This window comes from Pogona vitticeps, chromosome 1 (genome assembly GCF_051106095.1).
Source record: "Pogona vitticeps strain Pit_001003342236 chromosome 1, PviZW2.1, whole genome shotgun sequence".
In the NCBI taxonomy this organism is placed as follows: domain Eukaryota; kingdom Metazoa; phylum Chordata; class Lepidosauria; order Squamata; family Agamidae; genus Pogona; species Pogona vitticeps.
Window position 1 is genome coordinate 19,731,083 of NC_135783.1, and position 25,863 is coordinate 19,756,945.

The window sequence follows — 25,863 nt, forward strand, 5'->3', positions numbered from 1 at the left end:
CCTGGAGCAAAAGAATTGGGACATTTTCTGTAACAAAATCCAATCATAAAAACTAAGAGAGCTCTTCCGTTTTTATTTTTGGTTTACTGCACTTTGTAAAACAGACACGGTCATCTGCTGGAAGCAGAGGCTCGTATCTCGTTCCTCCCCCCCACACTCCGCTGAACTACAACTCCCAGCGATCCCCGGGAGGAAGGGAGAGGCCTGACCAGAAGGAGGAACGCGTGGAAGGGTTTTCCGGGGAAGGCGGAGCCTGAGGATTGGTGCCGCCGAGGGAAGCATGGACGGCGCGTGCAAGTGGCGGGAGCTGCCTTCCTCGCCCAGCCTCCGGAACCTCACGGCGCCCGACTACGGCGTGCCCGGGAAGCGGCAGCGGCCGGCCTTGCAGGACCTTGCGCGGGCCCACATCGAATCCTTCAATTTCGCCGTCGGGGATGGGCTGCTCCGGGCTGTGCAGGTGAGGGAGGGAGTGAGGCGGGAAGAAGGAGGAAGGGAGAAGAAACCTGGAGGGAACAGAACCGGTGGAATTGGTTAAAGAGTCTCTGGGAGAGCAAAAAACATTAAATAACTTAAAAATAGGACTTGGTCACTTCTTCTTTTTTAAGAGTACTATCCGAAGACTCTCCTTAACCAGCCGTGCTGATGGTGGCGTTAGGGAAGTTGTAAATACTGTATTTTTTTAAAAACTGGTTTTTTTTTTGCAAAGCCTGCCGAAAACAACCCAAAGCTCCAAAACACTAAAAAGAAAAGTGTTCCAGTCTCCTCTTCTTCCTAAAAAGGAACTTGGGAGCACCAGATCCTGGGTATTCTTGGCTTGAAACATTTATTTATTTAATCATTTGTAGATTACTTTCCCTCTAGTGAGTTGGGGGAACCCTGGGTTTTCTTTATCTTAAAAAAAATATTATGTAGTATATTATTCCATACAAATACACACCCCAGTGGAAATATATCTGGATTTCCTCCTAAAGCTGATGGTGATGATGATTGTGGGAAAGGATTGCATGTGGCGCAGAAGTCACATTCCTGACTCCTATGGTGGACCAAAAGAACCAGGAGGCAATACATCTTGGAGTCCTCTTGTTTCCTGATGCTTATTGCCTCTCCATCTTACCAGGGTCTCTGTTGTTACTGGTACAGGACAAACAGGATATATTATTCAGACTGGTCAATGTTTATTCTTGCCACCTCCTGTTTGACCACATCCAGCTTACCGAGGTTCATAGATCTTACATTCCAGGTTCCTATGCAGTATTCTTTGCAGCATTGGACTTTCCTTTCACTTCCAGGCGCATCCGCAGCTGAGCGTCCTTTCGGCTTTGGCCGGACCACTTCATTAGCTCTGGAGCTACTTGTCCTTGTCCTCCGCTCTTCCTCAGTAGCATGTTGGACGCCTTCCGTCCTGAGGGTCCCATCTTCCAGCGTCATATCTTTTAGCCTTTTGTTTCTGTTCATGGGGTTTTCTTGGCAAAGATACTGAAGTGGCTTGCCAGTTCCTACTGCAGGTGGATTGCGTTTAGTCAGAACTCTCCACTATGACCTGTCTGTCTTGGGTGTCCCTGCACAGCATAGCCCATAGCTTCTCTGAATTACTCAAGCCCCTTCGCCACGACAAGGCAGCTATATATATCTTCTGCAGGCAAAGTCGGTGCTCTGCCACTGAGACTGAACTAATCTGTGCCACTTTTCTCTTTTAGGCCATTCCACCTTTGGAGTTTGCTTATAAGAATGACCAGATCACTTTGGCCATTTCAGGGGCCATCATTAGTCCTCCAATGGTACCAAAAGGGACTATATGTAAAGACTTGAAAGTTTACCCAGCAGAATGCCGAGGACGCAGAAGCACCTACCGTGGAAAACTAACTGTAAGCAACAAATGCAAAGGAATAAAAGGCTCAGAGTGTTTAGAAGGGTGGAGGCCGTGGTCATGTCCTATCCAGAATCCAAGAAGTATAGAGACTGTCTGTTCTGGGGTAGTGGAGATGTATGCAGTCTGAAAGAAATGTAAGCAAGTTGGCATGTTGGTCTTACAATGGGGTCAGGGAAGATTGGGCCCTCCAGATGTTTTGTACTACAATCCCCAAATTCCTTGCCATTGCTCATAATGGCTGAGGTGTTTGGGTGCTAATGTCCAAAGCATCCAGAGTACCCTATGTTCCTCTTGCCTGTGTCACCACAGTTGACATGACAAATGGGGAAATAGATAAAAATGAAGCACAAAACCCTGTTAGATAACTGAATGCATGTGGAAGGGTGATAATGTCATTGATAGAAGCAGTTTTTGATAATGAAAAATGTGGTAGCTTTTCTAACTTCCTTATAATCCATTTCGTTGTATGGAAATTGCCTCAGGTGACATTACAAGCCAGATAATTTTGATAACTAAAGGTTACTTATTTCTGTCCTGCAGCTCCCTCAGTTTCCATAAGATGAAAGGGATTACACGGGAATTGGAAAGACTGTAGGACAGAAGTAGGATGTTTTTAATTACTGAAAATAATTCCTGTTGTTCATGGCACCACCCTATTGCAGGTGGAACAGGATTTCTGCCACCATATTTTAAGTTATGTGATTTTTGATGTTTTAAAAATATGCAACCTTATCTAAGTAGCACTTCCTCAGAGGGTGAGGAATTGCATATTAAAAGTCGTTCACTGTAGTCATTGATTTGAGGAGAGATTGTCAAACTCTTTTAATAATTGGATTCTTCTGGTTGTTATATTTCCTGTGTAGGCTGATGTGAGCTGGTCAGTAAATGGCGTCCCTAAAGGGATTATTAAACAGTTTCTTGGGCACGTTCCTATTATGGTGAAGTCCAAACTCTGCAATCTGCATGGCCTTTCTCCCAAAGCGCTCATCAAACACCACGAGGAGGAAGAGGTATCACTGACTTTCATTGGTTCAACCTCCTGCTTATATTAAGCATAGTGTTATTTCTGTGAATGTGGCATATTGATTTCTAAGCTGAAGCTTTTTTTCCCATTCTGCTTTTGCAAAGAGGAAGAGCCAAAGAAGATCGGTTGACGGTTCTTTGGTTTTCTTAATTGACTTAATACTGGTGGTTGATGTATTGTTTCACTTTCCTGAAAGAAAGCAGTATATAAAGCCTAAAATGAGAAAACAAAAAATAAACAGGATCCTATCATTGTTTATATAGGGTAACTCATTGCAGCTAATTGATAGGTACCGGGGCACATCTCGATCATGCAAGAAGGTCCATGGCCAAGCACATAATCAATAGACACCTTGTCAGTTTGCTGTGGCAAGTTATGCCGACCATATGTGCCTACCAATAGAGGTGGTAGGATTCTGGCCAAGATTATAGTTCAGCATTTAAACAACAAACTACGGCTGCAAATTTTTTAATAACATTTCAGAGCAGGTGTTGTAAGGCACTTGCTTTTTTGTGTTTGCAAACTCAAGTAGATAACAACCATGTGGGCTTGTGAAATGCAAGGGCATTCAATGTGTTAACTTCCCCTCCAATTTTTAGAACATTTTCATTCACACCTGATTCTATATTCCATGGCTTTTCTGGTTCTTCTGGTGTACTTAACACTGCCCCTGTGGATGAGCCCACGGTTAATCTGAAGTGTCTAGCAATATGCTCTTGACTTGATCCTCCAAAGCGTTGTCAGGGCAGTCCTGTTCAGAAATGTGTGCAGTTGAGTTCAGTGGAACTTGCTCTACTTTATGTGTTAAGACTGTAGCCTTGTACTACTCATGCTCCTTGTTTTAAGGCATATAATGGGGTGGGCAGGTTTTAGCTCTCTAGATGGCCCTAGATTGCAGCTCACGTGATCCCTCATTCATTCATCATTAGGCATCCTTCAGTCTCGAAAAACTATGGTAACGTGCTCTGTATGGAGGACTTGGAACAGCATCTAGTGTGGCTGAGAAGGCCAATTCGAGAATGACAATCCCTTCCACACTGAAGACAAATCCAATCTGTCCCCTGTCCAGCTCCCTGATTTTGCTGTTTTCGTAACTGCCTCTTTGCCTCGGCCTGCTGGACAAGGGTCTCTTCAAATTGGGAGCTCCCTCACTATTCACAGCATTAACTAGGGCTCCTAGGAGTCCAGCAACATCTGGAGAATACACGTTTGCCCATCCAGATGCATGATGAATACAGTGATAATTCTGTTAAGCAACATGAATATAGTTTGTAGCACTAGCTGTTATGTCTCATCAGGTCACTTCCTACATAATGGCAAACTTAATAAGAGTTTTTTAACTCAGATTTTTAAAATTTAGATTGGGTTATTAACAATTTAAATCAGTTTTTAATTAGATTTTTCCTCAGAAAGCTTTTTTTTTCCAATCAAAAGATGTTTTTCTCTTTTAAGGTACATTATAGTCCAGAGGTTTTTCATAATAAATAAGGATTAATTTTTAATTATATAATATGAGATTGTATGTTCATGCAATATTTATATTTTTCTGTATATGAATTTTATTCATTCATTCATTAGACCCCAGTGTTATGCTCTCTCAGAGGTTTTGGTAAATTTATTTTGGGTGATTTTTTAAAATCTAAAATATACCATCACAGATATTCGGTTTTGCAGTCTCCAAAACTGGATTTATTTTTACAGAGATTATATACCACCTTGCTTTTCAGCGTATGTGAGATGTTCAATGTGTGGTTTATCATTGCCAATGACCTTCCATGGCCAAGGAGTGATTTGAAGATAGAATCTTTTGAGTCTCAGTCCAACATTCCTACTAACTACACTGTGCTTGATGTCCATTGTATTAGAGCTGTCAGTCATTTAAGACTTCCATGTGACTCATCAAATGCCTGAAAACCCTTTGCCTGCCTAATTTATCTGTAAAAAAATGAACTTTTTTTGCTTTAACTTCCTTGCTTAAAATGTTTACTTTTTAAAGTGCAAGAAAGCATGATGGGGCAATTTGTTATCTGCTTTTAAATTGATCGGCATTTCCAGGAGCACAATGTGTCTTAAAAATATAATAATACAGCCTTGCATACATTATTAAAAAAGAAAAAGCACCAGGCTTGCTTTTACAAACACCAGGTGGGGTAATGGTATGCTCTTCACTTCCAGTCACAATAACGTTTGTGCTTGCTTAACCAGCAGAAACCCAAGTTGATTGATCAACCAATTCAGTTTCATAGCTCTGCTAAGTGCTTATTCAATTTTCTTTCTTCCTTTGGCAGGAAATGGGAGGCTATTTCATAATTAATGGTATAGAAAAGGTGATCAGAATGGTGATTATGCCAAGGCGTAACTTTCCTCTTGCAATGGTAAAACCAAAATGGAAATCTAGAGGCCCTGGCTACACAAAATACGGTAATTATAATTAACAATATTGTGTTTTGTTCTGATTTGTTGCAACATGCATTTTGTTAGATGGGTTTTTTGGTCTGATCCAGTTTATTATCTACATTATTTCTGATGTTCTGTTTTCATTGTTTTGTAGAGATGTTTTCACTTCCTTACTAAATATTCTGTAAATTGTTAAGGTGGAGATGTAGCCTACTCTACTTATGTCTCCTGTGTCCCTCCCATCTTTTGTTTAAAAAAAGATTGTTCATGTTACCTTTTAGAAGGAGCAGACCTTCTGATGTGACTTGTTTTGCTTCCCAAAGGGCCTATATAAAACTGGAAGTGGACATCTGTTTTCAGTTTTAGAATGATGATGTAGCCCATGATGGGTCCTAGGGAGCAGAAAGTGGGGGAAAAGGTCTTCAGATTCCCAGAGCTTGCCAACCCTTGCCATAAATAAAACAAAGAGTACATGAACAGAACAGTAATTTCATATGTAACATTTATCAGTCAAGCACAGTGTTTAGTTTCCCCAAATGCTTCAGTGTAATATATGTTAAATAAAATTGTCTATGAATTGCTCATAGTTCAGTCATGGAGTCAGTGTGTAACAATGGTTACAGTATTCATGAGATGTGGGATCCAGCGTTCGTTCATTCCTGACACTCACCGGTTAATGGCAGGCCAGTTAGCAGGGTTGTTAGGAGAGTAAATAGCAAGGAGATCCACCGTCTCATCGTGAGCTCATGGATGAAAGACAAGATAAAAATGTAGTTAAAGAAATAGTGAACATGCTTTGCATGGAGAAAGTTCCTGATTCACCACTAGGCATATACTTTGTGTGTTTTACATGCCACTAGTTGCATGTGACTTACATCAACCCTAATAAGGATTTCAGTGTTAGGAATGGTTGTACCAATTCCACACAAACACTCAGTATGTTTCCGTGGTTGCATGAGAAACCTAGGTCTCCTGAGTCCTGACCCTTCGTGCTCTCCACTACACCAGTGGTTAGCATGATGATCCTCAGCTCTTTTGGACTGCCACTTCCAGAAGTCTTCATCACTTAGTATGCAGTCCAGGATTTTTGGGAGTTATAGTCCAAGGACATCTGGGGACCCAAGATTGGGCACCACTATGCTACATTATACTGGATATCCCAAGCACATTCTTTACGAGGGCTGGAAAAGAGAGTTGCTCAGGATCCTGAGAGAAGAGCCTCTTCCAAATTCAGGTAGAGAGTGAGAGGTGAGGAGCGAGAGCTTGGCTTTCCTGTACCAAGCAGTGTAAAATACACACAGTGTCTTTTTTGTGGCAAAATGTTAATTGCATGGTATTTAAACTGAACTGAGTAATTCCTTCGAGCACTATTGTGCCATGATTGTGCATATGTCTAGCCTCCCAATTTGTAGGAGTCTTGAATTCTTTATGAATTCTCCTTCCCTTGGGGGATTGCTATAAGTGCTGCTTCCCTGTGCTTTCCAACCCTTGAAAAGAACTTTGTCCTTTGGAGCATTAAAGGAAAAGCCTGCCCCATCTTTTGCATGACATTTTTTGAATGCAGCTAACATTTTCTCCTGAATTTTCTTTTCTCCTGCTTAAACTCGCCCAGCTTTTTGTGCCATTCCTCTTAGAACTTGATTTGCAAAGCATCGCCATCCTTCCTTGAGTTTCCTCTCCTTTGTCAGTGCCCTTCTTGCAGGGAGTTAATTCCATCTATTGCTTGATGACTCAAATAAAGATAAATCTTAACAACTGAATGTCCTCCAAATTAGGTGATGCTAAGATTGAACAATTGGTTGATTGCACATTAGTTACCTTTTCATTTATACCATTGATTGGAATTGTCTTTTAATTTAGACAGTGCTATGGTGCATTAATCCTAAGAACAGTGTTTCTTTTGGATGACTTCTAGGAATCACAATGCGCAGCGTTAGAGACGAACATACAGCAGTTAACATGACTCTCCATTACCTTGAAAGTGGCATGGTGATGGTGAACTTCATCTACCGGAGGGAGCTGTTCTTCCTTCCTTTGGGATTTGTACTAAAGGTATTAATTACACTGCGTTCTCTTCTTGGGTCACTTTGCATTTAGGAGCCTTGCATTTAGAAGAATGAGGTCAGATACAATAACTGCATATTTGTCTATCTCTGTCTGAAATAATATTAAAAACTTCAACAATAAATATTACAATATTTTAAAGGAATCGAACCATTATAATAGTAAAACTAGTCGATAAAAACAGTTGTAAAAAGTCCCATATTAAACAAAAATTATCAGATAGCTCAGTCACTTTAAAAAAACCTGCCTAAACCCAAAGGATTTTGCTTGCTTGCAGAAGGAAAGCATGGACGGGGCCAGCCGGGCCTCCCGTAGGAAGGAGTTCCAGAGTCTGGACTCTGTTACAGAGAAGGCTCATACTAGGTCTGCCTTTGCAATGCAGATAGTTACTTAATTTCTCTTGTTACTGTGTGATACCTTATTCCCACCTCTTCTTCACACTTCATCCTTTTTAGAGTCAGCCCCTGAGCAATATTGCATGTAGTGAGCATTAGCATTTTTTAGAAAAGGCGGAGCAGTGAGTGGCAGCCATTCATTCAGCCCCTGTGCAGACTGGGAGTGGTGTGCATGGCACATAAGGAGCTATTGGGGACCAAACGATAGGGGACACAGAGTCATAGAATTGGGAAAGTCTGAGAAGGTCATTGAGTCCTACCCCCTCCCTCCAGTGTTGTCCAATACACTGGTTCTTAACCTTGGGTTACTCAGGAGTTTTGGACTGCAACTCCCAGAAGCCTTCACCACCAACTGTGCTGACTGGGGTTTTTGGGAGTTGCAGTCCAAAAACATCCGAGTAACAAAGGTTAAGAACCACTGGTCCAATATACCTGGAGGCTTCCAGAGTGAGAAAATATGATACATTTAGAGTGGGCAACTTTGGACAGTCCAGGGAGCATTTTCTTTTGCCTGTGGGGATTGCATGGACCACCAAGGAAGCAAAAAAAAAAAAAAGAATAAGTGGAATCTGAAATGTCCAGCACAGTGTTTCCCAACCTGTGGTTTGTGATTCCCCCCCCCCACAAGGGTTTGCAAGGTGTTTTCTGGGGGCTTGCGGGTCACCTTATATGTGCCGTAGCCCTTGTTAAATTAATTTCTTCCTTGACCTTTCAGAGCAGGATATTAAAGTTAGTGTGTATATGTATGTATGAGAAATAGGCCTGTTGGGGGAGGAAAAAAAGCCTCTACTTTCTGAGAAGGGATGCCTTTACCCCATTAAAAACGCCTTTTATGCAAAAGTGGCAGGGTGTGCAGGTTACTTGGCTGTAATAAAAGGGGATCACGACTCAAAAAAGGTTCAGAACGTCTGCTCTAGAAGTTCACCTCCAGTATGGAAAGGTGGACATCTGGGAGTATTAAATGGTGCAGGCGAGAACTGTGATCTATTCGAAAGGTGAATGGTTGCTCTTGGAAGCTTCTGGGAGCTTTAGTTCACCATTACTTTGCCAGAAAAAGAGGGGGCCGTGAAAAGGGTGGGGGCCACAAAGGCTGCCCCTTGCCTATCCTGATATATAGGATATAGAGGCTATCATGCCATTATATAATTGTGCCTTGCATGGCTAAAGGTAAGCAATAGCATCCTGACAGTAACAAGCCACTGTTATTCTCCAGATGTGTTTATTTTCTCTTAACTCAGTTCAAGTAAAGAAAAGTTAAATACAGAGACCGTAACTGTGATTGTTCCACTCCTGCCTCTCCAAATCATTTATTCTTTTCCATCTTTTTTTCTTCTTCTTCTTCCTTGTACACTAGGCATTAGTTAATTTCTCAGACTTCCAGATTTTTCAAGAGTTGATCAAAGGGAAAGAAGAGGATACTTTCTACAAGAACTGCGTGTCTCAGATGCTGAGGCTGGTCACAGAGGAGGGCTGCATGACACAGAAACAGGTCCTGGCCTTCTTTGGGCAGCGCTTCAGGGTGAAGCTCAACCTCCCTGATTGGTACCCCAGTGAACAAGTTGGAGAGTTCCTTTTCGAGTATGTGCCGATATAAGCGTGATCTGAGTTTTTTGCCGCACTGCAAAGGCACTCATTCAATACCATTCAACTGAGGGCGGCTGTTTTTGTTGATACCTCCTCAGGCAATGCATCTGCATTCATCTGAAAACCAAGGCTGAGAAGTTCTACTTGCTTTGCCTCATGACCCGGAAGCTCTTCACTTTAGCCAAAGATGGCTGCATGGAGGAGAACCCTGATAGCCTAATGAATCAAGAGGTGTTAACTTCAGGAGAACTTTACCTCATGTTTTTAAAGGTAATACTTTATTGGTGGCTATCACTCTCTCAGTTCTCAAAATATCATCATCATCTTAGAACTGCAGAGTTGGATCATCAAGTCCGGCCACTAGAGGGCCGGGATAAAAATCTAATAAATACCGTATTTTTCGCTCCATAAGACGCACCTTTCCATAAGACGCACCAATTTTTTAGGAGAAGAAAACAGGAAAATATAATCTGTTTTCTTAGCTCCATAAGACGCATAGACTTTCCACACCCCTGTTTTGTGGGGAAAAAGTGAGTCTTATGGTGCAAAAAATACAGTAAATGAATGAATGAATGAATGAATGAATGAATAAATAAATAAATAAATAAATAAATAAATAAATAAATAAATAAATAAATAAATAAATAAATAAATAAATAAATAAAAATATTAAGGAGGCACAGTGGGGATTCAAACTCCCAACCTCTGGCTCCACAGCCAGACACCTAAACCACTGAGCTGTCCAATATATAGTCAGACCTCTGTTGTTTTCCATCTAATAGTCACCTACAGTCCATGCTACTGTTTTTTTTCCTGTACATTGTAAGATACACAAGATGCCCCCACCTCATTTCTTATTCTACTGTCACATCAAGCATCTTGCAGTTCCCACAGATTTTCTGGACTGTGAAAGTGCCCATTGCTTCTCTGGATAAACTAACTTCACTGGCTCAATCCCCAGCAAGGACTGTGACTCTTATAATTAAGTTGAGCAGTTTAGTGTATGGAGGAGTGCTTGGGTTTTGGTGACTGCCCTGTAGAAAGAGGGGAGCTGGGAAAGTAACTTTTTTTTGACTGCATGGCCCAGAATCCCCCTGGTAGAATTTTTCAGGCTGATGCTTCCAGGCTCCAGCCAGCCAGTGTGACCATTATGGGAATTCTGGAGCTACAGTATGCTAAAATAATTATCAAATTCTGAGAACTACTTTTTTCCGGCTGTGTTGCTTTGCTCTTTTCTCCTCATTTCTGTATGACCGTCTGCTGTGTACTCCCTTGTTGACAGAACAGAGGAGAGCTTTTGCTGTCGCTGTTTAGGGAAGTTGCTCCCTTTTCCTTAGCAAAAGGAAGATCCAGCAGTATCTCAAAGGACTTTTTTGGATATAACGTCAAGCTATGGTTTAGCACTGCATGAAAAAGTCCTTAAAGGTCTGCCAGCTTGTGTGCTCCAATTGCCCCTCCTTGGCTTGCCGCAGGCCTTTGAAAGGAGTCACATAGCCCCTTCTCTCCCTCCTCTCGTGTGCTTGAACTTGGTACCAGGTGCTCTGGCACACATATGTGCCTTTGAGACTTGCCATGGAATTCCCAAAGCAGATGTTCCATTGGCAAGGTATGTAACAAGATTTTGCTTCTAAGGAATCAAAAGACATTTGAGGTAGGCCTTGGAGCTGGATCAAATTACTCATTTGACCTACAAATAGGGATTTGTTTTGTTTTGTTTTTTCAAATTTTTGAGACTCGCATTCTCAGCATTTGCCCAGAGTCTCCCTGATAGAGTCTGAGTCGGAGCCCCAAAATGGCTGTAGAACAGCTTTATCTGCATGCTTTGGAGTTGCCATGAAAGACAAGATGTCGCCCTGGAGGACCCTGGGAGTCATAATGCTACCTGGGATTCCCAAGGGTTCCTGTGAGGGGTACTTCTGAGGGAGACTGTAGACCAGTGGTTCTTAACCTTTGTTACTTGGATGCTTTTGAACTGCAACTCCCAGAAACCCCAGTCAGGACAGCTGGTGGTGAAGGCTTCTGGGAGTTGCAGTCCAAAACTCCTGAGTAACCCAAGGTTAAGAACCAGTGCTGTAGACCCTAGTGAGCATCAAGACTCCCACTCCCGTGAAACGGTATGAGTCCCGGAATGTTCTGGCACAGTTTCGTTGTCTTTCAAAGCAACTCTAAAACACACAGACAGGAGAGACATAGAGGTAGGGAGATCCGCTTGGCAGGCACCTGTTTTGGTGTTCCCGCATGCAGAATTCAGACTGGTCTCTGATCTTGTTCACTGCTACTTTCAGCTATGCAGCCTGGCTCTGTGTGTGTGACTGAGAGAGTGCGGCCCTAAACAGAAGGAAGGCTGACCTCCCCAAGGTAGTGTATTCAGTCTAGGTTGCTAAATGTGTACAATTGTTATGTTGTTTTGATAATTTAACATTGTGTTCAGAGAGGAAGGGCCGTGTCCCAGAGACATTCTGATAGCGGGAGTCCCGAAAATCCAAAAGTCTCATCCATAACTACAAATCCCATCTGGCTGAGGCCTGCCTGGAGCTGGAGCTCACGTCTAAGGAATCCAGAAGCATTTGAGACAGGCCGTACAGCAGCATAAAATGACTTTTTTGAGCTACATATTCCATGCTGACTGGGGATGTTTGAAATTGTAATCCAAAATCAGTTTTCTGAACTCTGATCCTAGTGAAAACTTATTTTCTTCATTCTCCCTGTTGGTGCCAGATAATTTTTTTTAGCTCACAGAGGTTTGGGCGATAACCATGTCATCTCACAAAAATATTTTCTGTCTGAATCCTTTTGTCCTGGTTTCATCCGGTATCACAGGAGAAGATGGAAGGCTGGCTGCAGTCTATTAAAATAGTCTTAGACAAGAAAGCACAGAAGTCAAATATAACAACTATTAATTCAGAAAACATGATGAAGATCCTAGGCATGGGAAATGACCTTACAAGGCTGCTGGAGTATCTCCTTGCTACTGGGAACTTGCGCTCTAAAACAGGTAAGGATGGCAGAAAGCTTTCATGCAGTTTTAGGTGAGTTTCATTTGGATGAAATCCTGTTGGGCTCAGTGGAGTTTGCTTATGTGTGTGTTGTATTCCTAGGAAACTGAACATGGTTACTGATCATTAGGTAAAACCGGGTATACTCTGACAAGTCCAAAACCGGGTGGATAGATAACTCTGGGTATATTGGCTTTTCTGTTAGGCAGAGGGAGGCAACTGCTTTAGGTGCCAAGTGGCGGGAAGCAGCAGTGGCCCTCCTCCAGCCTTTCCTTCAGAGTCCTCCAGGCATTTGCCTTTCTTCAAGGACAGAGCTGTACAGGCCACTCATCCTGTCCTGCACCTCTTAAACTAGCCTGCTGCCCTGAACTGCAACAGAAGGCATTATCAGTTTTCCAGGTTTAAAGCAAAATTTTGCTACAAGGTACAGTGGAGGTGGGAACCATCTTTTCAGTTGCCTTAAGGTAAAGGTTCCCCTTGACATTTAGTCCAGTCGTGTCCGACTCTAGGGGGCAGTGCTTATCCACGTTTCCAAGCCATACAGCCAGCATTTGTCCGAAGGCAGTTTCCATGTTCATGTGGCCAGCACGACTAGACACGGAACACCATTACCTTCCCATAGAAGTGGTACCTATTTATCTACTTGCATTTACAGTACATGCTTTCGAACTGCTAGGTTGGCAGGAGCTGGGACAAGCGACGGGAGCTCACTCCGTTGCGTGGATTCGATCTTACAACTGTTGGTCTTCTGACCTTGCAGCACAGAGGCTTCTGCGGATTAACCTACAGCGCCACCACGTCCCTTCAATTTCCTTAGGCTGTAAAATTTCTTCATCTGCCCCTGCTTCCATCTAAAGGAGATATCATTCATTAACACCCAACTTTCTCCTATTGGATACTTTCCTGAAAAACAACTACTGTATTAGAAGGTTAAAATTGATGGTGTTTCCCCATTTCCCAGGTTTGGGGATGCTGCAAGGTTCCGGGCTGTGTGTGATTGCAGACAAGCTGAACTTTGTTCGCTACCTGTCCCACTTCCGTTGCGTGCATCGAGGTGCTGATTTTCTCAAGATGAGAACCACGACGGTGCGCAAACTGCTGCCGGAGTCCTGGGGCTTCCTTTGTCCGGTCCACACCCCAGATGGCGAACCTTGTGGTCTGATGAACCACATGACAGCCCCATGTGAAATAGTAACCCAGTCCCTATACACAGCCTCCCTGCCCCCTTTGCTTTGCTCTTTAGGTGAGTATGGGTCAATTTCAACTCTGCCAACAGCTTTGAGCGTCTTTGTATATTGTGTGGTAACTTCTACCGTACATTTTGCTCTAGGAGTCACTCCAGTTGATGGTGTGCCAAGCCAACCTTACTCCAATTGCTATCCAGTTACTTTAGATGGGTGTCTAGTGGGCTGGATAGAGAAGGATCTGGCTCCTGACCTTGTAGAGACACTTAGGCATTTTAAGGTAAGTCTTGCCAGGTTGAGCTATTGCAAGTGATTCCTTTAAAGAATTTCTTGCAGTGTTTTGATCATTAAGTTGTCCATAGTGGTGTTCATCCAATGGAATTAGATACCTGTATTTAGTACAAACTGGTTGAAACCAGCTGTTTTCACCTGAAAAAATATACCTGGCAGACTCCTGCTATGACAATTTTGGGACATCCATTTATTATTTCTCTACACTCTCCATAAGAAATTGGTTCATGCCTGAAGAAGTGAATTTATTCATGAAAGCTAGTGCTGAATGTTTGATTCTGAATATCTAAATAAAGGTATCACTTCTCTTACATTTGTATTGTGTAAAGGACCACAAGGCTCTCTCTCCTATATGATACTCATTGAAGTTGCTCGGTTTGAACATATAGCTTTCCCTCTTCATAGATGGTTGTGAACCAGTATGCACTATTTTATCATTCTCATTTTAGTTCAAGTGTATATTTTTAAAGCACCTGTTTTGCTTTTGATGTATGCCAATAGACAATGCAGGAGAAGAAAATTCCAGTTTGGACCGAAGTGGTCCTTATCCCCATGACAGGCAAACCCAGCCTGTATCCAGGACTCTTCATTTTCACTACTCCTTGCAGAATGATGCGTCCTGTACGAAACCTGTCCCTGGGAAAAGAAGAATGGATTGGCACAATGGAACAGGTAACCATGTATATATTGGCCATAAAGTGATGGCTGATCTTAGGAACACTTTTAATGTTGGTCTGGGCAACCTGTGGTCCTCCTCCAGATTGTGTGTGATCCTTAACTTCAGAAGCTTTCTTCTAGTAATAAAAGCAAAGTATGCTGCTTATATACTGTCCAACAACACTTTACAGTCTTATTACGCAGGCTATACATTCCCCCCCTCCCCCGTAGCTGGAAACTCAATTAACTGACCTTAAAAGGATGGAAGGCTGAGTCAAATTTGAGCTGGCTACCTGAACCCATCGAGATCAATCTCAGGTTGTGAGCAGAGGCTTGACTGCAATACTGCAGTTTAACCACTGCACCACAAGGCTTTTCAATTAGTACAGATGTCTCACAAGCACAACCTAGCAGTTCGAAAGCATATAAAAATGCAAGTAGATAAATAGCTACCACCACAGTGGGAAGCTGACGGTGTTCCGTGTCTAGTCATGCTGTCCATGTGACCACGGAAACTTTCTTCGGACAAACGCTAGCTCTACAGCTTGGAAACAGGGATGAGCACTGCGCCCTAGAGTCGGACACAACTGGACAATTTGTCAAGGGGAACTTTTTCCTTACCTCGCAAGCACAATTTCACCTTCTAGCAGTCAGGGTTAGAGGAGAAAGCAGGGAGTGGGAAAGAGTGAGTGAGAATGCGAGAGGAAGGTACCAGGAAGAGAGCGAGAGGTCTTGAGCAAGGGAAAGAAGTTCTAGGAAGAGTGAAAGGAAAGAAGAGAATGAGGGAGAAGGTGGTGGTAGAGAGGTGGATGATGTTTCTTTTGGTCTGGGCTCTTGTCTTGCTAACTGTTGCTTTCAGCTATGCAGTCTGCCTTTATATACGACTGGGAGAATGAGGCCCTGAACAGAAAGAAGGTTCTCCACCCCCACATTAGTGTATTCAGTTAGTCGTATTCCAACTAGGTTGCTAAATGTGTTTTGCATCACTACTGTATGTGATTTTTGGGACCTTAACACTGTGTTCAGATGGGAGAAGGGGCCATGTCTCAGAGGTAGCAGGACGACATGCTTTGCATGCAAAGGTCCCAGGATCAGTCCCGAGGTAGATCTGAACGCCTGAAGATCCCTGCCGGTTGGCAGAGATAATCATTTAATTTCGATGGGCTGTTCATCTGAACCAGTATGAGGCAGTTTCCTATGCTTCTGCTCAGCCTTGCAATTTTCTATATATTTTTTGCATCTTTCGATAATAATAGTTGTGTGTTGTCAAGTCAATTCTGACTAAAGTTGGCCAAGGCTACACAGGCTGGCTCTTCTCCCAGTAGGCACAGTGGGGAATCGAACCCCCAACTCTGGCTTCACAGCCAGATGTCTAACTCACTGAGTTATCCAACTAACTCTTTTAAAACCGCTCAGAAGAACAGATACTTACATTAATTTTCCTGCTTTTGTTCATGGGAGCTGGAGGGGAGCATCATGGGTTTGATAGTCTGTAAAGGGAGTTTGTGAAAGTGATGGGAAGTGGATCTTCTTTATCCTAGGTCTTCATGAATATAGCGGTGTCTGAGGATGAAATTGAACCTGGGCTGACCACTCATCAGGAGCTCTTTCCCCATAGCATGCTAAGTGTGGTGGCGAGTTTCATTCCCTTCTCTGATCACAACCAGAGTCCCAGAAATATGTACCAGTGTCAGATGGGTAAGTGGCAGTTATACTGATAGTGAACTTCCTCTCACAGCATGGACCCTGTGTGTAGCCAAAATGTCACCATCCAAGCTGACCCCCGGCCAGGAGGGTGGGGGGAGTGTCCTAAAACAATCCATTGAGACTGAACATGCTTGGTAGGCCTGGAGTGCTGATTTGCCCAGGGTGGAAAAGGCAGAAGAGAAAATTGGGAAGGGAAAAATGGGATGGAGTATCTTGGATGGCTGCAACTCCGAACAGGGGCACTCCACACTGCCATATTTTGTTGTAGATCCCTCTTGTAAGGATTGTTGTTCAGTGCAGCTATTTCAGGTCTGCATTCTTCAAACATGATGCTTTGCCCACACTCTGCTCTTCACGAATTGCAGGCCACTGGTCCTGAAGCGGAGGGGAGATGTTCTGTCTGTGTGTCTTCTCCTCTTTCATTCACCAGGAGGTAAATCTTTTAATGCCTCCACCCCAAAAGAGACGGTGGGTGAGATGACTTGGATAAGAGTGTTTTTCCTCTTCAGCCTTCCAGAGGCTTTTTCTGTTCATTCTGCCATCTCCAAGTTTTGGTTTCCCAGCAGATCCCCTGCTTGTTCAGTATATACTTCTCTGAATTCTAGTTTCCCACACATGTGCCTGTTCCTCCCTAGTTGAGCAACAGGAAGACTTCACTGGGGCTTTTTTTCACAGCTGTTCAAGCTACCTTTGATTCCTCTCTCCTTTACTCTGTACCAAGAACGAGTAACTTCCTGCCCGCAAGCTGGATGTGTCTTCACAGGTGTTCCTGACATGGCTTGCAGGCTTCTCAAGTTATGAGCTCTTACCAGAAATAAGAGCCAGTTCTGAACCGTGGTAGTCTGGGAAATGGTTTCACTGAAGTTTTCTCTGGAGGAGTCCACTCAAGATGTTGTATGTGTTTTGTACACTTGGTAGGGAAAGTACTCAAAATAGTAAGAACTATCTGGGCTTCCTTTCCTCGTTGGGCCCTGTGCCTTTCCCTCTGTGCAGTGTGAGAATGCTGCTCCCCTTACACTTCTAAAATTGGAGCCTGGTCAAAACCAGTTTTATCCCTGGCATGCTACCTTGTGGCTTCTATTTGCCTCTGTCCCCCAACCCAGGCCTCTCACTCCACTTCAATCCACTGCTTCCTCTGGTCCATTCCTTTATTTTACTTTAGGACAACACTTCCTTATGTTTCCTGTTCTTGACCTCTTCATCTAGGTTCTCAAGACTTAGATTATTCCCACAAAATATGCCTTGTATCCCCAACACAGAGAATATTAGTGAACACTCTAAAACTAGAGCATTGTTCTGGTATTAATATCCTGAAAGTAGAGAGGGTAATAAATGTAATAGGGACATGGAGACGCATGTATATCCTGCTCCTGTGCCTCCACCTCCTTTCCCGCATCAACCTGACACGGCAGCAGTTGTCCATGTCTGGATTACATCATGTCTTGATTACTGCAGTGTTCTCCATGTGGGACTACCCTTGAAGAAGATGTCTGAGATTTTAATTTGCTTCAACATACAACAGCTAAGGTTGCTAACTGGTGCATGGTCTCATGATTATATGCCCCCAGTAACGGAAGACCTGCAGTTGGTTGCCAGTCACTGACCCATCCCAGTTCAAAGTGTTGACATTAACTGTTAAAGCCCTAAACGGCCTGAAGCCTTGAACTGCCTGTCTCATTATGACATTGTCCAGAGACTTAAGATGTTTAGGAGGGATCCTCTTAATAATACCAACAGTTCAGAGGCCGCCTACCAAGCATATGAGAGAGAACATCCCCCCCCATGGCTTCCAGACTGTAGAATATGCTTCCATCAAAGTTCTAATCTACTTTCACTCAGACTGATTTGAAGAAGGGGAGTAAAAATGCATCTTTTTAAAGACTGCCGTATGATTTTTAGCTTGCCCTTCTGTGTTATTCTTAACTGTACCTTGGTTGATTTAAATAGTTTTAATGCATTTGCTTGATGTTAATGGTTTTTGCAGTAGGGTTGGTTTGATTTAGTTTTATAGCTGAATTTGGTTAAGTGTTTCTATTTGGACTATGAATCCTCCATCATCCTTTTTCTCTGACTGATGGCCTGATGGATTTCAACTGCACTCCTGCTTTTACTTTGTGAGATGGAAACACTATGAATAGTTTGAAAGAAAGAAAGAAAGAAAGAAAGAAAGCAGGAAGCTCTTCAGAACAGAATTTTCAGTGGCAGAGAAGGGTGTAGAGCAGGCTAACTATTGTAAATTACATGCATGAAAGTGAGCACCCCCAAACTCTATCTTTTTTAATGCTTCAGAAGCTACAGTAAGTGAGCCAAACCACTTCTCCATGTAGCCATATTGAGTGTACTCTGACTAGCACAGGTTCTCTAGTATTCTCAGGGATCTTTCCCAATTTGTTGTTGTTTAGTCGTTTAGTCGTGTCCGACTCTTGGTGACCCCATGGATCAGAGTACGTCAGGCCCTCCTGTCTTCTACTGCCTCCCGGAGCTGGGCCAAATTCATGTTGGTCGCTTCGATGACACTGTCCAACCATCTCATCCTCTGTCGTCCCCTTCTCCTCTTGCCCTCACACTTTCCCAACATCAGGGTCTTTTCCAGGGAGTCTTCTCTTCTGATGAGATGGCCAAAGTATTGGAGCCTCAGTTTCAGGATCTGTCCTTGCAGTGAACACTCAGGGTTGATTTCCTTCAAGATGGAAAGGTTTGTTCTCCTTGCAGTCCAGGGGACTCTCAAGAGCCTCCTCCAGCACCATAGTTCAAAAGCATCAATTCTTCAGCGGTCAGCTTTCTTTGGTCAGCTTTCTTTATGGTCCAGCTCTCACTTCCGTACATCACTACAGGAAAAACCATAGCTTTGACTATGCGGACTTTTGTTGGCAAGGTGATGTCTCTGCTTTTTAAGATGCTGTCTAGGTTTGTCATTGCTTTCCTCCCAAGAAGAAGGTGTCTTTTAATTTCATGGCTGCTGTCACCATCTGCAGTTATCTTTCCCAATATCTGATACCTATTCTTTTAACAGAGGATGGCAGCAATTAAAGCAGATATTTTCAGTTTGCGAAGCATTTACTCTACTGTCCTCTGATGGTCCTTCTTCTAAAAGCAGGTGGTTTTAAATGTATTTTCTTTCATCTAATTATTCCAAAAAAAATTCTTTTATTTCCCTATCTTGCACCACCACAGGTAAACAAACTATGGGTTTTCCACTTCTGACCTTCCCTTATCGATCTGATGACAAACTCTACCGGCTTCAGAACCCTCAGAGCCCGTTGGTACGACCCTCCATTTATGATTATTATGACATGGACTCTTACCCAACTGGTACAAATGCAGTTGTTGCAGTGATCTCCTATAGTGGCTATGATATGGAAGATGCAATGGTAAGTTGTTGGTTTTTTTTTGGGGGGGGAAGAGATGTTGGAGAAAGAAGCAAACAGGAACATCCTTTTCTCAGGTTGAAGCTTTCTAGTTTCACATCTGCAGTCATCAATGGGAGGGCATGTAACACTCAACCCTCCCTAAAGAGAGTATGAGGTTTGGACAGGAAGTCACTGTGGGCACAAAACTACCACATTTATCTCTGAGGTTGGTCCTCTAGGCCAGTGGTCCCCAACCTTTTTGGGACCGCGGACCAGCTGAGCCTCTGAGGAAGGCATTGACTTTGTGTTTCCTTAGACAACTCAACAGCCCTGCAAAGTTGGACCTGTTATCAAATCACCGCTGGATTTAGATGTGAGCCCTGCTGTATCAAAGACAAGTCTTCTCTTAAGAAGTATTTGTTTTTATTAAGAAAATAATATAATATATGGTTGTTGTGCAAAAGCATTTAGCATTACATATCCATCTATTTCAAAAATCTCTAGACAATCATCTTGCTTCTAAGCTAGGCTATTCCCTCCTTCTCCTGGTTTCAAAAAGACAAACCATTTTCCTTTGCTACATCCTGCAAAACATTCTTTGACATACACCACCAACAAAGAGAGAACCTCTCACATACGCAAAACAACCATTTTTCTATATGTCTAAGACCTCCTTCTTCTTGACACTTAGCAGGTGTTATCCATTTAATTGCAAGAATACTTAACACATCAGTTCACCCGTATTTCTCATGAGCCCACAGGTGTTTTTATCTTAGTTTCCAATTAAGGCGGTATTCTTGTTTGGTCTCCTCCAGGCCTCTCTCTGGCCTTGTCTTCTTATCTCTGTAACAAGCTCCTCTTGTACCAGGCAACTCCGCAAAAACAATCTCATGCATCCTATTGCTTTTAACTCCTCTTAACAGAACTTAACAGACTCCCATCTACTTTATGTGATTACAAGTCCCACCTTTTCTCAATATCATTACATACCATATTTTTCTGTTTATAAATGCCCCTGTTTATAAGACTCCCCCTTTTTTTCTAACTCTAAAATTAAGAAAACTTAGCTTTGAGGATTCAGTCTCTGGGCTTATTAGGCGTCCCTGTTGAATCTGAGCCTACAGGCTCCACCTCCAATGAGGTATGTTCCAATTGGTTTGTTCAGCATCAGCTGACATCAAGTCTGGGACCATCTAAATGTGTGAGATTAGAACTCCTGTCATCTGTTATCCACAGTGGCTGTGATTGCGAAATTGTACTCAGATCATCTGATTTTTTTTCCAGCTTGGGAAAGGCTGTTTTGGTTTTGGGGTTTCAAAATGAACTTCCAACAGTGTTTGTTTCACTGACATATTTCCCACATGCCCTGGAATCAGATGATTTGAACCATGTTAGCATTGCTGCATTTAGGTATTCATTAGACTGAAGTATGTGAATTGTCGTTCTTTAGATCTTGAACAAGGCTTCGTGGGAAAGAGGGTTTGGACATGGAAGTATCTACAAGACAGAACGCATTGACTTGGCGGAAAAGATCAAACAAGGAGATGACAATCTGGTATTCGGGATTGGTCGGAATAACACAGCAGTTTTGGAGAATTTGGATCCTGATGGCCTGCCCTATATTGGAGCCAGACTTCAGTATGGGGACCCCTACTATAGCTATCTGAATCTCAATACAGGGGAAAGTTTCGTGACTTACCACAAGTAAGTTCGGAGTGTTGCTATTCCATTACAGTTTGCAATACAAGCTCCTGAAATCGAATGTATACATTCCTGGATGTTTGCTTTATTAATTCCGTAGGAATCTTCATACTCAAAAGAGTTCTGAAAAAAATGTTTTGAAGGGGTAATGTGGTGCAGAGTATAGATCATCACCTAACTTGGAATAGGCTTTTAGAGTGATGATTTTCATCTCTTTCCCATTCTCTAGGAATAAGGAAGTTTGTGTTGTGGATAATATTAAAGTCTGCAGCAATGATACTGGGACTGGAAATTTCAAGTGCGTGTGCATCACGCTGAGAGTGCCCCGGAATCCAACAATTGGGGACAAATTTGCCAGCCGGCACGGCCAGAAAGGCATCTTGAGCCGACTATGGCCAGCTGAGGACATGCCGTTTACTGAAAGTGGGATGGTACCGGACATCCTCTTCAACCCTCATGGTTTTCCGTCCCGAATGACCATCGGCATGCTCATCGAGAGTATGGCGGGCAAGTCTGCAGCGCTGCACGGCCTCTGTCACGACGCCACCCCTTTCACATTTTCCGAGAAGAACCCTGCTGTGGAGTACTTTGGCAAACTGCTGAAGGCGGCTGGCTACAATTACTACGGAACAGAAAGAATGTACAGCGGTGTATCGGGAGCAGAGCTCGAAGTAGATATTTTCATTGGTGTCGTGTACTACCAGCGTCTGCGGCACATGGTCTCTGACAAGTTCCAGGTGCGGACAACAGGCGCCCGAGATAAAGTCACCAACCAGCCTGTTGGAGGGAGGAATGTTCAGGGCGGCATCCGTTTTGGAGAGATGGAGCGGGACGCTTTGTTAGCTCACGGGACATCCTTCTTGCTCCATGATCGCCTCTTCAACTGTTCTGACCGTTCTGTTACCCATGTGTGTATCGAGTGTGGAAGCCTGCTCTCCCCACTTCTAAAGCCACCGCCTGAATGGTCCACCACGCGCATCAGGCAACACATTTGCACGCTGTGCGGCCGGAGCGATACCATTGAAACCATTGCGGTCCCTTACGTCTTCCGCTGTTTTGTGGCGGAAATGGCTGCCATTAACGTCAAAGTGAAACTTGATGTGAACTAGTCGTACCCTTCATCCTAGATGAGAGTAACCCGTGTTTCTCCTGCAGAACCAATTCAAAAGGGATGAAGACTCATTATGAATTTTTTAATTACATTTAAAAGCAAGGGCAGAATTCTTTCTTAGCACCAAACCACAACATCAAACTTCAAGGACGAATAGGACCCTTCCCTGATTAAATAGCATAGTTTTTGAAGCTTTCTGTAAGTGGTTTAACAGTTAAACTTTTTAAAGGCTATCTGTTCTATGAATGAAGAATCAAAGAGCTTTTCTTCCATGGTGTGGATTTTAGCCATAATTGCTGATGATAACATATATGTCCTGGAGAGATACTGTACTTGAAAACGTTAAGAGGTGACAAAGAGAAGACAGAGGCCTTTGTAATAGAAAACAGACATGTTCCTTAGTGCTGTTCGATTGTTAAAAGGCTGCATTTCCTTGAATAGGTCATGCTAATTTTTTTTAAGGTGGTAAAAGAGGGTGATCCTCCAGCTGTTTTGCACCGAGTCATTGATAAGGACTTACAGCAGTTGTAGTCCAGAACATCTGGAGGACCCAAGGTTCCCCAACCCTGCCTGAAAGGCTCCGTTTTCCCTTCCACACAGTTGAGGATTACTAACTTTGCCTTTGAGTGGAAAGAATATAACATAGACAAAGCCTATGTTTTTTGCTGAAACGATTAGCAAAAAACGATTACCATTGCATCCTGAGGGGAGACGGTCAAACTATTTTGTTCTACTTGTTTGTTTGTTTTTAAATTTGGTTCGTGCCAACTGTGCCATTACTAACCTGCAGAAGGATATTTTCATCTCCCTATTTCACACAGCAGCTCTTTATTCTCCGAGTAGACTTTTGTACAAAGGCTAAGATGGAGATGATGGTTGAAATGCTGTTGGCAGAAATCCGATGGGCGTAAATGGCAATGTTAAACTTTAATTTTAAACTTCTTTTCCCCCTGTTCCAGGTTCTGAGGCTCCTTTGGGATCTCTTTTATCCTGGGGAAATCTTTGGAAGTCTTGGGACAAAGTGGAGCCTTTAATATCAGGAAAAACTGCTACTGGATCACTGGCTGTGATTTTCTGATATTAAAGGCTCCTCTCCCTCTCTCCCCCCCCCCCAATCCTGAGGCTCCCAAAGGCTTTTCCAGGGCAAATGACCTTTTTAATGACCTTTTTCATTAAAATTTTGTGAAAGATATGACCGTTTTCATTTAAATCATGACTAACACTCTTGGATTTTATTTTGGCTTGATGTTATAGTACTGGGGCTCAAGGTCACCCTAGAGTTTCATAGCTGAGTCAGGACTGGAACCTGTTTGCTAGTGAGCCGTGTTCAAAACCTGAACCAACCATAACCACACTGGCTGTTCAAAAGGTGCCTCTGCTCTTGGCACTTGGTGTAGAGTAAAACTGGGGTGGTTTTGTGAGCACCTGGGACCAGAAAACCATTTCCCAGGGAAAAGGAGAGCCAAGCAGGTGCAGGAATTCTCTCCTACCATCCTTCGTGGTCCTTTTAGCACTTAGGGATATTTGCTTTCTCATCTGTGTAATAAAGCAGTGATTTTTTTATTTATTTATTTTAATTTATTTTATTTATATCCCACCTATCTAGTCACTTAAGACCACTCTAGGCGGCTTACAGCAAGCGTAATACAATAAATTAAAACAGTCTTAAATAAGGGGGAAACTTTGGACAGGATGAGACAAACACTAGGAGAGAGGAAAAAAGAGGGAAGATCAGGAATTGGCTGAGGGGAAGGCCTGCCGAAACATCAGTGTTTTTAATTGATTTTTAAAAATACCCAGCGACTTATTATATATAAAATATTTATAGCACCAAAGACCATGGTAAGATGAAACAGTTACAGTCCGTCATACTGACATAAATAACAGTAAAAACAGCTAAAACTATGATAAGACATGATAAATATACATGTGAATTAGGTATGTATAAGTCAGTACTTTAGATACCTTTGAAATAATACATTATTTATGAGATAGATTAATCAGTTACCGGTGGTATATGATGGTGATTATATTAAGATACAATGAAATTAGTGAGTTTATCAGGTTACATTCACATATTTTTGGAGCTCAGTACTGGTTTTCTTCCAGAGTGTCTGTCATAAAGCAGTGACTTAGTTCGCAAGAAGTGGTAAAGATGTCTAGACGAGAAGGTACCCAATCCGCAAAGCTCTATTGTTGTGTGCTGTTAAGTCACCTCCTATTTATGCTGACCCTATGAATGAGTGATCTACCAAAATGCCCTGTCCTCAATAGCCTTCTCAGCCTTTGTAAACACAAGGACTGTGGTTTTATTTAGGAAGTCAGACCATCTCATAGTGGGTCTCCCTCTTTCCCTGCTGCCTTCCACCTTTCCCAGCATTATCATCTTTTCCAGGTAATCCTGTTTCATGATGTGCCCAAAGTAGGGCAACCTTAGTTTCAACCCCAGTTTAAGGTTCTATAGCAGTTTGTTAAATATGAGGGGTTTACAGGCAAATAAAGCAGTAGAGCACGGTTGCGTCAAGGCCTTCGCTATGCCCTACACAGAGTGGTCTCAACTTTGGTGGCAGAGATGCTGCATGTGGACCGCCTGCTGGACGCCCGGGACATTTTGCTGCCTAAGGCGAATGCCAAGATGGCCCCTGAAGCCGGCCTGCCTGATTGGTGAAGCTTTCTGAAACACTTGAAATAAGAATGTTCCTCACCACACCTAATGGAGCAAAGTCTGGGGGCCTAGGACGGAACCTAAAGCAAACTCTTTAATCCATCCTCCCAACAGAAGGGACCACTTGAGGGGGTGTAGGGGTTGCTGCTGTTGCCGTCAGCATGCCCGGGCTGCTTACTGGCTCAGCATCAACAGCAGATGCAGTTCTAAGAACTTCCTTTTGTGCCTTTGGTTAAACTGCAATGCATCGGTTACTCAGGTGCATCCTTTCTTTTGCTTACTGCCAGCTGGAGAGCTGCTCTGCGGCTTACGAGAAATCAACAGCCAAGCCTGCCTGAGATAAGGAACATTCAGGGTTTCAACTTTTGGCATTCCTTCCTCCTGCTGGCATGAGGCCGACATGTCATGCTACATTAAATATCCTCAGAAATGCATCAGAAGAGGGGCCTCAATTACTTGATTAAATATTAAAATGTTTATTGGTTACTTTTCATGGTTTTAAACAGTGCTTTTAGATGCTACTTGAGGAATTTGGGGTTACAAAGAAGAATCGTTTGGATTGCGCTGTGATTTTTGAAGAGCTCTGTTCCAACCCACCAAGCATAAAAAAGAGGCCTTTCAGTTTATTCCTTGAGATAGTGTGGGCGAGAGGTTAGGCAGAAGGATAGTGCCAGCTTCAAGGCACCCAGTGAGCTTTGTAGCAATTTTTAAAACAAGGAAACTGGAAACGTTCAGTGGAATTCCAGGTAAAACAGAGACCAATTCTCAAAATATAGAAAAATGGAGTTAGTGTCCCTGGCCAGAATCCTACTGGCAGTTTATGCTGGCAAAAGGCAAACACGCATCTTGGTGCCAGATTTCTGTTCG

At 43.0% G+C, this 25,863-nt stretch overlaps 1 protein-coding gene across 1 annotated transcript; it reads left to right on the forward strand.

The window, feature by feature from the left end:
• Positions 1-216: 216 nt before the first annotated feature.
• On the forward strand, positions 217-23,892 carry POLR1B (RNA polymerase I subunit B). Its single transcript, XM_020808348.3, has 15 exons — positions 217-457; positions 1,698-1,865; positions 2,734-2,880; positions 5,183-5,315; positions 7,207-7,343; positions 9,105-9,328; positions 9,433-9,604; positions 12,155-12,329; positions 13,292-13,573; positions 13,661-13,794; positions 14,307-14,477; positions 16,004-16,160; positions 19,344-19,540; positions 20,970-21,223; positions 21,450-23,892. Exons 1-15 carry the CDS (start codon positions 281-283, stop codon positions 22,327-22,329), a joined length of 3,408 nt encoding a protein of 1,135 aa, XP_020664007.3. The 5' UTR covers positions 217-280; the 3' UTR covers positions 22,330-23,892.
• The last annotated feature ends 1,971 nt before the right edge of the window (positions 23,893-25,863 follow it).